The following is a 15,267-nucleotide window of genomic DNA, read 5'->3' on the forward strand; positions in this document are numbered from 1 at the left end:
ACCATCTAGGGCTAAACGGAAAGCAGGTCGTCCCCGTCTGGGGTGGGAGGACGTCATAAAGAAAGATTTAAAGGAAATGGGAACTTCGTGGGCGGGTGTAAAAAGGGAGGCTTTGAATAGATTGGGGTGGAGGAGGAGCGTGCGTAGCTGTGTTGGCCTCAGGTGGCTTGGTGCTGCGATGAGTTGTTAGTAGTAGTAGTAGTTTGAAGGCTGGACAGATCATAACAGACCTGGCTAAAATTAGAGTAAAATTCTGAGCTAGATGGTGTGCTGTTTTTGAAAATGGCCCAGACCTAGTTGAATAAAGGGACTAACACTTCCAGGATTGTGTCAATTTATGGTACAGCCTAGGACAGAAATCTAAGCGAAGGTGTACTAAAGAGTAGAAACCAGACAGGAAGAACAGAAATATACCATTAGGTTCTCTGTTCAATGATTTTTCCGACTATAATAATCACTACTGATATAATTTCATCTCTCCTCCTCCTAATGAGGTAAGATAATAGCCCTTAATTTTATAAAATTGTTGCTACTTTTATGGGTTTACCATTAGGCAGCTAATCATCAGTCAAACAGTTAAATCATCATAAAATCTTTATTTTACCACCTAGAAAAAGTATGTAGTCTCACCATTGGAATTATCTAAATTTTCTTAATAAGTATGATAAATATTTTAACTATACCTGAAAATAACTTCAAATATTTGAACAATTTAAGTGTGCTGACAATATTTAATATTTAAACACATTTAACTGTGCTGACAGTCATCAGTGGAGCCTAATTATAGACAAATATTTTAAGGTTGAGCATAAACTAAGAAAATGCCAGTCTATCTTAGGATATTAAAGTTAAAATAGAGTGTCTAAATTGCAGTCAGATTCTATCATAGGCACATTCAATCTAAGGCAAGTGTTGTGAAGCAGCATGATAATATTTAGATAGGGTAGTGTGTAAGGGTAGAGTGGTTGTATAAATTTGTGAGGGGTCTTTTTTTTTCAAGATAGTCCAAAGGCAAAATAAGTGTGCTTCCAGGGTTGACTCCCCCCCAGCCCTAAGGCCAAGGACTGTAAGCAATACAAGTTGCTTATTGTTAGCATATGATGTTTTTATGGAAGGCGTGGTTGTATAAACTTTGATTGGAAATTAAAAATTTTAGTGCCCTTATGGTCAAAGTGATCAAAGGGCAACCAGCCCCTCACATGCTGTTGATTGTCAGAAGCAAATATCATCGATTTTCAAGGAACAACTGAGGGTATAAAGCTGAAAATTTCAGGCGATGTTACTGAAGAGCTATCAGAGGGCTAGCTTGCACTTTTTAGAGGCTCCCTCCCCTCATCACTGATCAAAATCGTGAAAGAACCAATTTCGTTCAAAACAGATAAAAGGTCTAGTAACTATGCCTCCAAGGATGCAATGGCCCCACACACCCCTGGTAAGGACTGTAAATTATGCAATTTCCCCTTTTTTACATGTAGGATTTATCATTAGGAAAAAGGAGGAATTTTTTATTCTAGGTGTGTTCAAAAAGGCTGTGGGTGCATTCAAAAAGCTGGCGTCTATCTGATCAAAATTTTGGAATAGCTATCTTATTCAAAATAGTCAATAAAGTCAAATAACTATATCTCCAGGGATGACTTAAACCCCACAACCCCTGGGGCAAGTGTAGTAAGTTATATAAGCTGTCCATTGTTCCTATGCAAAGTTGTTTATTGGGGAAGGTTGGCATGACTGATCCGGACTCTCCAAAAAGGCTGAGAATACTAAGGTAAATTAAAAAAAATGTTGAGGAGGATGTCAAAAAAAAACGTGCTATATGCTGATGGTTTTGAAAAGGACAACAGCAATATCTAATAAACAGCTATGAGTTTTATCTTGAAACTTTAAAGGCATATTGGGAAGCATTTTGAAAAAAGGAACAAAAGGCAGCCACCCCTAATAGCTCACAGCATCTATTAGCTAAGCCTCTGGGGAGGCCATGCCCTTGCAGCCCAAGGGCAAGGAATCTAAATTATGCAATGTGTCCATTTTTTATATGCAGAATTTATCATTAGGAAAGGGGGGAATGTTTGATCCTGGATGTGTCCATAAAGGCTAAGGGTATTGAGGTTAAATATTAGGAAATGTTGAGGGGCATGCTGAGCTAAATCAATAGAAATTATATGTATCCAAGTTATCAAAAAGGTCTATCTTCAATATCTTAGGAACAGGTAAGGGTATTTACATTGAAACTTTCAAAGCCACAACTATTGCAGATACAAATGTGACTGCTTGCAACTGCTACTATATCTATTTCTGACTACTTTCAGGGTAATTGAGGAGGTTGTTGAATGTTGAAACTTTAATCTTGAAACAAACATCACTTTGATATTTTGATATTTTGATGAAACTTTGATGTTGAAACTTGACACTTTGGCAATAAAAAAGAAACAGAAATTAATTAAAAAAACTTTCCAAAAAAGAAGTTTTCAACGAAAAATAAAGAGCCCTATTAAACTTAAGACCAGCAGAAATAAATCCCTATAATAATTCAAACTTGAAATGACGAGAAATTACTATTAAAGAGCAATTGAAACCCAAAACAAACATACATTAAATAAACAATCATAGCAAACAAACATGCAACAGGTATTAATATAAACGAAAAAATAAATATCAAAATGAGTAAAATTTAAATTGAATATTTAAATCAAACTGGAAATAAACAATATCTCTGCAAATGAGAGTTTGGCTACCCCTCCCCCCTTCCCTAACCGTAAAAGTCTAAAGCAGATTCCATCATTTGTGCTTTACTGAAGACAAATTATATTACAAATATCTTATTTTGTACTTACAACATTGACAATAAAAATTATACTGAAGTAAAATTTTGACTTGCTGAGATTCCAGCAATTAATATCCCCTCCCCCCTCTCAAAGATGAATTTATAGGATAGTTCATAAAATTATGTTTTCTAGTCTTGGAGCTAGAGATTCAAAAATTTTTTGTCTACAAGTTTGTGTGTGCAATCAAGTTGTATTTTTAAGCCTGGATTTTATCCCAAATTCCTATGTATCAAACTGACCAGTCCTTAAGAGGTTCATCCACATCCATGATACATATGTAGAAGGCGAGTTTCCCAATTTTTCTTGCCTTTAGAAAGCTATGTGGTCTGCTCATGGCAATATACCCTCCAATTCCTTGGATTTAATAAATTAAAAATTCGTATTCCAATAAGGGACCTCTCAAGCAAGGAGCTATAAAATTAAGACTTGTTATTTAATACATGGGTTCACAAATGTTTTTTTGATTCTTTCCAGCCTGATTTTGTAAAGTCATATAAAGTTTAAAAATCCAGGGATTTACTTACTGGACCAATAATATTAAAGAATCTATTGTGTACTTGTTACAAAAAAAAACAAAAAACATTAGTATGCCCTTCAATACAGCCAAGCACATATGCAATAATGTTATGATTTGCAAAAAGGGGGAAACTTAAAAAAGTAAAATCTTGCAGAATTTTAGCACCCCACAATCCTGGGTCTGCAGCAAGAGCATATCCAGGATTTTGTTTGGTGGGTACAAAATAACCTCAAAAAACATATCAAAATTTGTTTATATGCATTTTTGTTACGTTTTTATGAGTCTGGCAAAAAATTTTCGGCAAGGGAGGGGGATTCCAAGCCAACCCAGTAACCCTACTCCCTGGACCATTGCCAATATAGAGGCAAACTGTTACACTGTGCAATAAATCTGATGATTGTTTGATAATAGATAAGATTAATTGACAGAACATGATGATGTTTCAAAATGAATTGGTTTTCAATTAAATTTTCTGTTTAATATACATTCATTAATTTTAATTACCTCATAAATTTCTGCATTCATACTTCATTATTTCTCATGTTGTTGATCTTTAATTTTTACCAAAAATTTTTGTTTTGTAATTATTTTCCTGTTTATATTTGCAGGGAGACTTAGAGAAAGAAGACTTTTTTTGTTTAATAAAAGATGACATCAAATGAAATAGCATCAGAGACAATGCCCCATCAAGAAATTAATAGTGTATCCAATACATCAGATAATCAGTCAAAGTGTACAGTGTTAACTCCAGTGATAGCAGCAGAATTAGATTTTAGGAAAGAAGAGGAAGTAAATTCAAATATTGAATATTCAAAACATATTGAATCAGACTTGAGCAAAGCAAGTTTAAATGGGCGTTTAAGTGAGCCTGATGAGAAGGATGTAGTGCATTCCCATGACAGTCAATCCAGTGAGGAAAATGAGACTCAACAGATGGAAAATGCATCAGACACTAATAATGCCCAGGTTTCTGTAAATGGATCCAATGTGCCTTTAGAAGTGGAAGAAAGTTCTGCTAATTTAGTTGGTGATTTAACTTGTCAAGGAGAGATTCAAGGAAATGTCAATGTGCAAAATGGTACTTTTTTTTATTAATTCAATTTTATTTATTTACTTGTTGAAACAAAAAATAATTACTAGAAATAAGTTATTTATTTATTTCACTCAAAACTGAGGAGTAGACAAGGAGAATAGATATAGTTACAAAACATTCTAACAAATTAGAAAACTTACAAGTTATGATTATCAAAACAACAACAATGTAAAAAGTCTAGAAAAACAGAGGATTAGAATGCATCAAAAAAAAAAAAAAAAAAAAAAGTAAAACCAAGCATTTTTTAAGTCCTGGCAAAAAGGGGAATAGATTGAGAGAGTACTTTTATATCTTTCAAAAGATATAAATCTTAGCTGTGGATAATGGCTTAATTTTAAATTTTGAGATTATTTTGCTGAAGCAAACTAGAAAACCAAGTAAAAATTTACAGTACTTGAAATAAAAGCATAAGCTTACAAAAATAATTATGATTTCAAGGTTACTCTAAAATATCTACAATTTAGAACAGATTCAATTACAACAAATTTAACTTTTCTAGGATATATTCAAGGAAATGTCAATGTGCAAAATTTAATTTTTTTTTTATTTAGTAATTTAATTTCATCTATTTGCTTGTTGTAATAAAAAAAAATACAAGAAATAATTTATTGTTTTCCCCCCCCCCCCCCCAAAATTGTGGGGTATAAAAGGAAAGTAAGTAAAGTTACAAAAACACTCCAACACAACAAACAAGCTTACAAGTTATGAAAAACAAAACAACAACACACAATACCTAGAAAAATAATTTAATAGAATGTATCAAATGAAAATAACAGAAAATGAATAAAAATAATTTCTGCAAATTCAGTAGGTTGATTTAACTTGTCAAGGAGAGACTCAAGGAAATGTCAATATGCAAAATGGTATCTACTTTTGTTTATTTGTCTTTTTTTATTTATTAATTTGTTTTATGATTTTACTTGTTGCAACAAAAAATGATTACTAGAAATAATTTATTAGTTTATTTAATTCAGGACTTTGGAGTATAAAAGAAAAGTAAATAAAGTTATAAAACAACTTCAACTAATTTGCAAGTTATGAAGAACAAAACAACAACAAAACCAAATGCCTGGAAAAATAATTGAATAAAATGCATCAAATTATAGTAACAAAAAATAAATTAAATTTCAAGTGTTTCTTAAACCCTGGAAAAAAGGAAATAGATAAAGAGAGTGTTATTATATTTCTGCTAAAAGTTATCCATCTTTTAGCTGTTTCTAGTGGACCATTAAAATAAATTTAAGTCTCGAGATTATTTCAGAACTGCTAAAAGAAAATTAGAAAATAAAGTATATATTTAAAATATTTGAAATAAAAACAAACTTTTGGAAACAATTATAATTTCAAGAATAATTAGAAAACAGAAATTTATTTCCACATGGATGACCTAAAATATAGTCAACTGGCAACAATAGATATGGCTCAATCAGGGCAAATATTTTGAAAAATGGTTGAGGCCAGATTGCCAAAAAAGAATTTTGTTAAATAGGTTCTATCAAGTTATATTTGCATTTCAATATTCAGACTCATTGACTTTAATTACCTGTTCTAAGCTGCCAATTACGCTATTTCTTTATTAAAAGAAAATTATGGTAGCCCAAAAGCTTTTTGCCAAAAATTGCAATAAGCATAGAATAGGTAAGACCAAACAATCATAAAAAAAGAAAGAAACGAGATGCATATATTAACAAAACTATTATACTTGATCAAATCTTTTGGCATAAAATGGAAACTATACCTATTTACCAAGGATAGTTAAATTGAAAATTGATTTTTGAGTTTCTTACACATAAACTTACACAATCATATTCTTAATTTTTTTTTTTTGGTAAAACCAGGAATTCAGTTTTTTGTGAGAAAAAAAATGCAGTTGCAGTTTTGGTAGTAGTGGAAACCAAATTTAAAAAGAAAAAAATTAGAATGAAATATCAGTGAAAAATAAGCTAATAACATTTGACACCAAATAGTAACAGCAACAGTTGAAGGAAGCAAGTTCCAATTTTAAAGGTTTTATTTTTTTTCATTTCTACATCTGAAAAAAAAAAGTTTTCATTTCACAAAAGACATAGGTCAATAGCATTTAAAAATACAGTCAGTAGGAAGATACCAATTAAATTGAAAGAGAGAAATGGCAGAAGTGGGAAATGGTTACTGAAGAAGAGAAAAAAAGCAAGCAAGGGAAAGTTGAAAAACAAGAGAAAAGGGGGTCCAAATAAGAAATTATAGAAAATTTAAACCATTCAAGTGAAAATAACCAGATTAATATAAGTAGTCATTTATTTTAGATCCTTATTTTATTAAATTTTTGTTTTTCTGATTTCTACATCTACAGTTTAGTATTTGGTTTTCATATTTGGCCACTCTTTGACTTTCTCTATATTATCTGTCTAATGTTACGTGATTAATAGCATTGAAAAACACTGCTAACTTCACAAAGCATTTGGAGGAAAAGTGAATAAATTTAAAATAAGGGAGAAATGGTAGAGTTTCGAAATGGCTACAGAAAAAAAAATAGAGCTTGAAAAGCAAGAGGAAAAAGGGATTTATCCCAAAACAGGAGAAAGAGCAACCTGATTACCTGGTAGATACCAAATTATAGTAAAATAGAAATTGATAGATTTATTTTTATTTAAATCTGATTTTTGTTTAATTTGGGTTTGTTTCATATTTTTACCATCAAAAATTTACAGACAACTTCATTTAGCATTTTCTCCTCATTTTCAGTTTAAGTTTGGATTTTCCCTTTATTATCTACTTAACACGGTTCATAACATTTAAAAATGCTTTCAACTCCCTTTCTAAGCAATTAGAGGAAGAAGTGAATAAGATTGAATCAAAAGAGGGATGATGGAGGTAGGGAATGGCTGCAACGAAGAACAAAAACGGAGTAAATAGAGATTGAGAAGCTAGAGGGGTAAAGAGGCAGATCAAGAAACTGAAGGAAATACAACTGATTGGCAGTAACCAGATGTCAATGAAAAAATTGGGAATGAGAACTCTTCTCCAAAGATTTGAAAAAGTGTCAAAAGAACAATTTAGATGTTGTTTGCTGGAATGAAATTTGGAAGTAAGGTATAACGCAAAATAAATTCAAAGTGGATTCAAATAAATTGCAAAATAGAGTGCAGAATAGATTCAAAGTAGATTCAAATTAATTTCAAAGTATAATGCCAAATAAATTCAAAGTAGGTTCAAATAAATTTAGAAGTAGAATGCAAAGTAAATTTCTCTGGAAATTAAAAACATGCAGAGTGATCAAGCTTTTGAACTACTGTGCTTAAGAACAACTAGAAATATCAACATGAATGAAACATGATATAACAAAGGATAAAGATCCTCAAGAGCTGTCACATAGGCAGGCCTAGATTTACCAATAGGCCCGGGCCTAGGGGCGCACAATGCTAGTCAAAATGTCAGGTGCACTCAGCTGTCATGATGCTTATTCACAGAAAAGTGATTTTAAAACAACACAGGAATTCCGTGGTTTCTTATAAACTGTCAGATGTCTCACAAGAATGGCAACTGAGAGTTCGGTATCAGCTTCTTCTTCTATTTAACAGCAGGCGGGCTTTTCAGTAAAACTATTTAGCCCTTTTCCTTTTGCTTCACTCTGTGGGCTACAGAGCAACTGGCTTGATTGCCTCATATTTATTAGATATATTCAGATATCTTTCAGCAGATCTTTCGACTCTAGGAGTTCAAATATAAGTTGATAGATGTCGATTTCTATGCCTCTCTCTCTTTCATTACTTATGGCTCATCAGTTGCGTTCTGTTCAATGCTTCCATTACCCCCGAATTTTCGGGAATTTCTCCGAAATCTCGCAAAAACGGAGTAGCAAAAACGCTTGGGCCTAGAAGCGTCAAAGCTTTAAATCTGGCCCTGTACACAGGGTGTCCAAGCGAGGTTTCAATTGGTGAAGGTATATTTACTGATATATGTCATATATTACTGATAATTATATGATATATTTAATAATAATTTGCTGGGCTGAAAATCTTCTGAATGGATCAAATTAGTCACTATGCATAGTTTTAAAGCAGCAGTCTCAGCTAAAAACAACATTATAAAACGTAGATTTTTCTTTGTGTGTAAAACTATGTGTATAAAACTGTATCAATATCTGTTTTAAAACAATTAAAGGAAAAGAACATATGCATTGAATTACCAAGGACATAGAAAATAAAACGTTTCTCGCCCCTTAGACTTAGGTCCATTCATGCCGGAAAACTGCAATTTTCGAAAATTCTCTTGGCTGATTCAAAAGCATGAAGTTGTTAAGGGGCGACCATACTTGAAGCGACCTTCCTATCTCTCCCATAGTAAACGTTTTGAGTTTGACTGACATTAATAGTTGAGGCAATTAGGCGGTCTCAGTCTTTTCTAATAGAATAGAATCAGGTGAACATTTTGATTTAGCAAAATGCTAAAGCCGACACCTATTTTTCCTGAAATCCCAAAAAACTCAAAAACCTATTTTGGGTTTGCCTGCAAGATCGCTGCAGTCAATATTGTCGTAATTGGTACTTAAAAATGCAGCGAAAAATATTCTATTGAAGCGGTTGCAGCATATTTTTATAAAAAACACTTGCTGAGTGCAGTCCCTTCGAATACTTTACATACCAACGTTTCAAATTGCTTATCACCCGACAAAGAGCCTAAAATACTTGGAATCAAACGGATGTGGGCGCATAAATTATGCTGGAGGGGTTAACGCTTCCTTTTGTTCAAAAACAGTCAGTTGGACTTTGATTTAGTGGAGCTTTAGCTCTTGATATGATTTATTTGGTGTGTATAATTTGAAAGCGTTAGCTTGAGAGGTGGTCATTCGACAAATTGTGCGAATAAGTTGGATGTACTGGGAAAATGTAACTAATATTGAAAGCGTAAGGAACCCCTGGAAGTCGCCCTCTTCGAGTTTGTTTACTCAAGTCCGTTTGAAATCTGATACCTTTGTCTTTGAGCCTTTTTGCCGACCAGGAAAAGGGCTCGAATCGGCCAAAACGGCTTTGGACTGGCGTCCCCCCTTAAGGTAGTATTATATTTTTGCTAGTGTTGCCACATTGAGCCTTGAATTGTTGACTCTCAAAGACAACTACACCTTCATAGGGAAGCTACATCTTCTTAAGCTGTTTGGTGCCATATGTTTTTAGATTTTTCTGCTGTAAAATAAATAAGCAAAACTTATTAATTATATTTGACAACACTGTTCATCTGTAAAAAACTCAAACATTATCAACTTGTTGATTCCCGAACACGCTTTCAAATTAAAAGACGCTTCTCTGTAAAGGTAAACAACAAATAGTTAAGAATTAGTACATTTTGATATAAGGTCGCTTTCCATATTAATTTATTTGCCAAAATACAACAAAAAATATACAAATTGCTGTCACACTAATAACATATTTAGCTTCGTACATAAAAACAAAACAGAAAGACAAGTTCCACAAGGGAAATAAAAAAAACACACTCTTTTGTTTCTTTTTTTATATTTGGTGCCTACTTGTACCAAAAACAGTATATAGAGGTTTTTTTCATCAAAATTCTATTCCAGCCTTTTTTGTTATCTTTTTTTAAAGATATATGGTTTTACATTTTCCACTTAATCATTAAAAAAATCAGGTTTTACGCAGAAAGCAGGTTGTCCTCGTCTGAGGTGGGAGGACATCATAAAGAAAGATTTAAAGGAAATGGGAATTTCCTGGGAGGGTTTAAAAAGGGAGGCTTTGAATAAATTGGGATGGAGGAGGAGCGTGCGTAGCTGTGTTGTCCTCAGGTGGCTTGGGGCTGTGGTTAGTTGTTAGTTGTAATAGTAGTAGTAGGTTTTATTTTCACAGTCCTTGGTATCTTAAAGGTAGGCTAAACTACTTCGTTTTTGTAATAAAGTAGAGGGTAATCCACAGACTTTGTAATTTGTATTGAATCTGTAAGTTCACACCTTAAAACAAAGGCTATGTACCAGCACCTAAAACTTACGGTTTCAACTTTGATTAATGATAATTTGGGTTAAAGTCTTACTATAACTCATAAACTATATATAATGTACTTCTTTTTTGACAAAAAATACTTGGGCCTTGCACCATCCAGGGTCCTTGTGGCTTCGAAGTTGGTTGCATGCTCCTCCATGGCATTGATTTTTATTCTTCCAAGGAAGAAAGAAAACTACTCTGGCTTTTTCACGAAGGGAAAAAGAAGGGAAGTTTAGGGTCCTGCTACCTTTCTCCTGCAATTTAAGAGTATATTCTCAGTGGGTGTAAAGTGCTACTCTAAGAATTTTGAAATTTACAACGTCTGTGTAAACGGTGTTGTCATCTGTTTTTTTACCTCAAACTAGATGTTTTGAATCACTTTTGAAATTGGCGAAAACTCAATGTTTTGCTATGAAAAACTTGTCATTCTGATTATAGATAGCAAACCAATAAGATAGTGTTGGTGAAAAGGGACCATGCCTGCGACTAACAACTCTAACAACTGCTACTTACTGCTACTAACAACTCATTACATCACCAGGAGGAGGTATATTCTGTTTTATAAAACAGGTATAATCCTGTTATATTAAAATCCTGTATAAAACAGGATTTTAGTAATTTCAGTATAGATAACACAGTATGAAGTACTTCTGCTCTGACATCTTCAAAAATCTGGAAACAGAATTAATGTAACAATATGAGGGGATTTTCATGCTCAATTTGCAAGCTATCTCTTGCGAAATCCACTAGGCAACAGGTCTCATCCCCATATTGCAGGTTCTGCAATATAAATATGAAACTATTGACGGATGCCTATATGAATTTAATGTACTAACACACATTCAGTGTACCCCTCTAAAGGACGAATGTTAAGGAAAATTTAAATAAGCAAAGTTAATGTTTTGAAGATGTCGATGGATAGATAGATAAACCAATAAAATTGCAAATCCCCAATGCAACAGGTTTCATCGCCATATTTCAGTTGCCTATTTGAATGTAATCTACTAGCACCCATTCAGCATACTCTTCAAAACATTTGTTCAAGTGCCATAAAGTTGTTAGTAGCACAAGTTTAAATATATTTCTATATACTTTAACCTGAATAGTTAAGTGCTAGTTACCATCAATAGGATCCATGTAATTTGTAGTTTATTACTTTCTGGAAGCACATTCTATTTTGAGAATATGGATACAGAGAACAATATGTATTTCTGTACTCTGGGATACACAGCTGTCTGCTCTATATAACTAGAGATAGGGGGACATCCCCTATAGGACAGTACTAACTTCTACTTGGGTCAGGACACAAGCTATTTAGATCTCTCTGGCAAAAGGCTCTGGCAAACTGTTGAGTTCTACAGGTTGTAGTCTTAGGTTAATGGAGTGACGATTTCGAGTCACAAAGGACTCTATCTGCAACCATGGCAACGGGATCTGGTAGACTGCAAAAAACAAGAAGACATTGAAAAAACTGATGGAATCGGAAAAAGGAACAGAGTCAAATTAAATCTTGATGAAAACAAAGCTCCTGTTAGCCCCCACCCTCCCGGCGCCTTGGAAAATTTCATGACGGCAAAATGTTAGATACGTTGTAAAAAAGATAAGGTGGCATTTCCAAGTGATGTCTATTAAAAAAAAAAAAAAAAAACACTCTTAAAATTTTAAGTGTTCCTTCCTCTTGGGAAATTTCCCCTTCCACTCCTTCCCCTTGGGAAATTTCTCCTTCCCCTTGGAAAATTTGTTGGTGGCACTATGTTAGACACAATATAAAAAAAGAATGGGTAGTGTTTCCAAATAGAGTCTGTTATTAAAAAAGTCCTCAGGATGTTAGACGACAATATTTAAATTTACTTTGAATTTACCAATGAATGGTTAAGATTCTGCATGATTTTTTTTTTTCATTCGTTGGCTGTTTTTTCGGCGCTTTCTGTTTGGCAACCTAATTATCGCTATTATGGGGCTATTAAAATTCCTTACCAACATTTGCTAGCCTGCAAGTCAAAATCATGTTTTGAGTGGCCAGGCTCTGCGGTTTTATCTTGTCAGTATATAGCTTTTGACTTTCTTTTTTTATTTTCTTGGGTTCAAGTTAGTTGGATAATTAGTTGAATTTCTTTTGCAGCTGTGACACTTTCTCAAACCCAAGTGACTGATCTACTGACCCAGGCCTTACAAGAATCAGCAATTCCATCAGATTTTCATTTGTTCCTTGTTCAACAGCCAGATGGTGAAACGACAATCCTCCAAGGTCAACCATTGATCTTGCAACAATTAGTATTACCCCAGGGTGTAGATGGCACCACACCTAGTTTGGCAGGCCAGCTTATTTTAGCAAGCCCCCAACTTCTTCAGATTGACCCTTCAGCCTTAAATCAAGTGCAGCCCGAAAATCATGGGATCTTTGGCACTGACCCACTACCTGAAAATCCTACCCTTCAGGTTGGTATTTTATAAACTTCCTCTTCAGAGGTTTAGAATTTGTATATAAAATGCCTTACTTTAAAAATTGGTTTCTCTAATTCTTGCTTTTGAATACCAATCCTCTGAATATCATCACAACCAAGTGTAAAGTTTGTCAACCAAAGTTCAGTCAGGTTTGAATATGTTGATGGGAAAGACACTTTTGAAGAACTGGATCTGAGAGGAGGGGGAATCTGTCCAAGCAGTAAAAAAATCCTATTACTAGCTAATGATGGTGAAAATTTTAAAGATTGTAGAGTCTATAATGTGGGGAGGGGGACTTGGCAAAGTAGCAAAAGAAGAGGAAAAGTTGATTACAAGAAATCATGGTGAAAATCGTCAAGATAATGAAAATTTTGTGGGGAGCTATTTAGGGAAGCTCCACTTTTTTTTTCTTTTTTTTTGTGGGCATTCCTCCTATGTGTTATCACCATGATATTATGTTGAAAAGATAATAATTATTATCTAATACTACTTATTATAAAATATTATGAACAGAAAACTTTATAAACAACTTTCAAGGGCTATGAAAAGAAGATTGAGACCTAGACCACAGAATTTGTGACTGTTAAAAATTTCGCTTGGTAGCCAGCCATCAGGGACCAGGTAGGTAGCCAGCCTTGGTAGCCAGCCATCTCGAATATGGAGAGGTCAGGTCATAGGAAAAAAATAAAAAGATTTTCAACTTCATGAGAAGGAGTAAAAAGTGTAGCATTGAACGGATTGGAGTGAAGGAGGAGCTTGTGCAACTGTATTGGCATAAGCTGTCCTGGTGCTGCACTCACTTATTAATATTTGTGAAGAATAGTAACTTGACAGACGGATCTCTTGTTGTATTCAGTAATAATAGCAGTGAATATTGCAGAAATTGCAATAGTATTAATACAAAATGAAATCTCCTGGATAAATTATCACTATTATGCCTAAGGTCGTTACATTTTTAAACTTCTGAAATAATTGCCAAAAGCCGTTTGCTGAACTGTTCTTAAAGGAAGAATCAGCTGGACTGTAAATGTTTAAAGACATGATCCTCCTGATCTAAATTGCTCAGTTAGGGTCATTATGACTCTAAGAAAATATATCGTCGCTGTTACGCCCAAAGTTCATATCTGACATTTCCAAACTCCTGACGTAATTGTCGGAAAACGTTTGCTGTTTTCGTTGTCTAGACGGGTGATTCGTAATTGCTGTTTTCGTTGTCTTGATGAGTGATTGCCCATCTAGATTTTTTTTTTACAAGTTGACACTCCCCTTCATTGACTAAGTTTGATTTATTTTATTTATTGGCCAAGATGATTGCCTGCTATATGAAGACATAGGCTACTATTTATTTGATAATAATGCTGTTTTCGCATTACCTTGTTGTACCTCCCTTTGACAACAGCTTGGTTTTTAGGAGTTACATCAAACGTGTGAAAATGTCACTTAACCTACAGGCGTAAGAGCGACGACATAGTGGTTACGTAAAAGCTTGCAAATAGGAAGTACACCGTATGCTTTAAAAGGGATTAATTTTAAACAGTTGTAGATATGCATTGTCTATAAATATTGGCTATGTAAATTATTTTAGGCCGAGACAGCCTTGGGGTTCGTAAGAGTTATATTACTTCCGTTTTTCAAGTGTTTAGTTGCGTTTTAAGGATTCCCTGATGGATATGACCTTTGTGGGGATGTAGGCTATGAGCATTATTGAAATACTAACCAAAAATCCAGAAAAATGACACGAAAACAAGAAAATGAATATGTAGCTTTTGTGAGGAGCAGAGGAAAATATTTTGCCCCCTTCCCCCAAACAAAAAATTATAAGTGTCCCTCCTACCTCCAAAAAATAAACAATGCAAAGCCATAAAGCAGCAGCTTTATCCTGAAATTCGGAGACATAATAGGGTGGACTCTCCTTCTCCCCCTTTCCGTCTTCATTTCTCTCCATCTCTCTCTTCTTTTTACGCATTTTTTGTTTCATGTTTAAAATTTTTCTGTACGCAATTTAGCGTTTAAATAGCGTTTATCTTCCCCTTCTTTATAAGCGAGGGAGCCTTTGTGGGAGTGAATTACTTTTATTTGTTGTACAATTTTTTTTTGTTGGAATAAAATTTATCTAGAAAGTAACTGACACTTCTTTTCAGAAATATTTCGTTTTCACTGGCTGTTTTTTTCGTTTTCAGTTTTTTTCGTTTTCACTGGCTGAAAACTCCTCGTTTGGTTTTGTCTTTTTCGATCTTCCCTTTTTCTTTTTTGCTTTCTTCCTTGTTTTTCTTTTTCTTATTCTTCCTTTTATTAATATGATTTTTATTTCTTCGTTTTTTTTTCGAATTCTCAACGAATACCATAGTAACTAATGGAACAAAATAGGAAAATAGAGAAAGATAACAAAATAAACTACGAGGAAAGAGAAAAAAAAAATGC

General features: G+C 33.7%; 1 protein-coding gene across 3 annotated transcripts in view; it reads left to right on the forward strand.

Annotated features, from left to right (window-relative positions):
- The window catches only part of LOC148954749 (uncharacterized), a 61,904-nt gene that overhangs the window by 24,736 nt on the left and 21,901 nt on the right, over positions 1-15,267 (forward strand). For all 3 annotated transcript variants that reach the window (XM_089086720.1, XM_089086719.1, XM_089086721.1), the window contains exons 2-3: positions 3,948-4,417; positions 12,524-12,840. In XM_089086720.1, the coding sequence (XP_088942846.1) occupies positions 3,988-4,417; positions 12,524-12,840 (747 nt within the window). In that variant the 5' untranslated portion in view covers positions 3,948-3,987. The remainder of the gene's footprint in view (positions 1-3,947; positions 4,418-12,523; positions 12,841-15,267) is intronic.

This window comes from Artemia sp. Qi Xiang Cuo, chromosome 3 (assembly GCF_049724085.1).
Source record: "Artemia sp. Qi Xiang Cuo chromosome 3, ASM4972408v1, whole genome shotgun sequence".
Classification (NCBI taxonomy): domain Eukaryota; kingdom Metazoa; phylum Arthropoda; class Branchiopoda; order Anostraca; family Artemiidae; genus Artemia; species Artemia sp. Qi Xiang Cuo.